General features: G+C 47.2%; 1 protein-coding gene across 1 annotated transcript in view; it reads left to right on the plus strand.

The window, feature by feature from the left end:
- Positions 1-666: 666 nt before the first annotated feature.
- HMBS (hydroxymethylbilane synthase) overlaps positions 667-985 on the plus strand; it is a gene marked incomplete at its 5' end in the record, with an annotated part of 8559 nt that continues 8240 nt past the window's right edge. The window contains one exon of the mRNA XM_010290627.1: positions 667-702. Coding sequence (XP_010288929.1) covers positions 667-702 — 36 coding nt within the window. The remainder of the gene's footprint in view (positions 703-985) is intronic.

The raw sequence follows: 985 nt of genomic DNA on the forward strand, positions 1-985 counted from the left end.
AGGACAGGGAAGGGACGTCTCCAGAGATACAGCGGGTATCTCTTGACAGCTGGCTGCAGCAGGGAGGAGCAGACTCACAAAGGGAGATAAATTTGTTTTTTGGGGTCTTTGTTCCGAGATAATCGTGTTCATTCTGGTAGCACGTTCTCGGAAGAATTCCATACTTTCAAGAGGGCAGTATGCACAGAGTATGGGGCGAGGGACATAGCCATGCGTGCGTACTACCTCTTTTTTCTAACCCGAGGCTCTTGTGGCACTTTACAAAGGAAAGCAGCTACTTATACTCGTTTTATATGTAGGTAAACTACAGTCCTGAGAACAAAGTTAACTGCCCCAGGCTACACAGCTCATCAGTGGGAGAAAAGCTGAAACTCATCTGCGGTTGCTTGGGTCTGCTGCCGCTTGCATATGTGGAATGATTCTCTGTTAGTGTAATTCTGTTTTCATTTTACTTGCTTCTGCTGTTCTTACCCAAGGGAACGTTCTTCCCGCACTTTACCGCTTTAAGATTTGTCGCTCGCTGCACACTGTTGATTTTATTTTTGTCTGTAGAACCTCTTGATAGAGCTCCGATCTTATAGAGGATAAGTAACGCGTATTTGCCGGTAACTGTAGATTTTTCCAGTGGCGCAGTGACGTCCTAGTGGCTCCTCCCAAAATTTGCAGTATCGGTACCAGTCGTACTCCGAGAAAAGCCGGAGGGTACGTAGCGTGCGATACGACTTGTTCTTTTGTCACTGAGTGACGGGAGGATGGTTTTGCTGACCTTTCTGCCCGCTTACCAATGAGCGAGTGTCCTTCAGCAGTCTCAATCCACAGAGGTGAAACCAAGCAGCCTAAAGTTAGGTAGCTGAATGCTTTTTATGAATAAGGGTACCGAGGTGGCATACAGAAATGGAATTTCTGACTGGGGGACAGCTAGCCACCTTAGTAACGCAGCTGTAAGTAGAGCGTTCGAATCCTGACACGCCGTCTTTTGCTCTAG

This window comes from Phaethon lepturus, unplaced genomic scaffold, assembly GCF_000687285.1.
Source record: "Phaethon lepturus isolate BGI_N335 unplaced genomic scaffold, ASM68728v1 scaffold49237, whole genome shotgun sequence".
Taxonomy (NCBI): Eukaryota; Metazoa; Chordata; class Aves; order Phaethontiformes; family Phaethontidae; genus Phaethon; species Phaethon lepturus.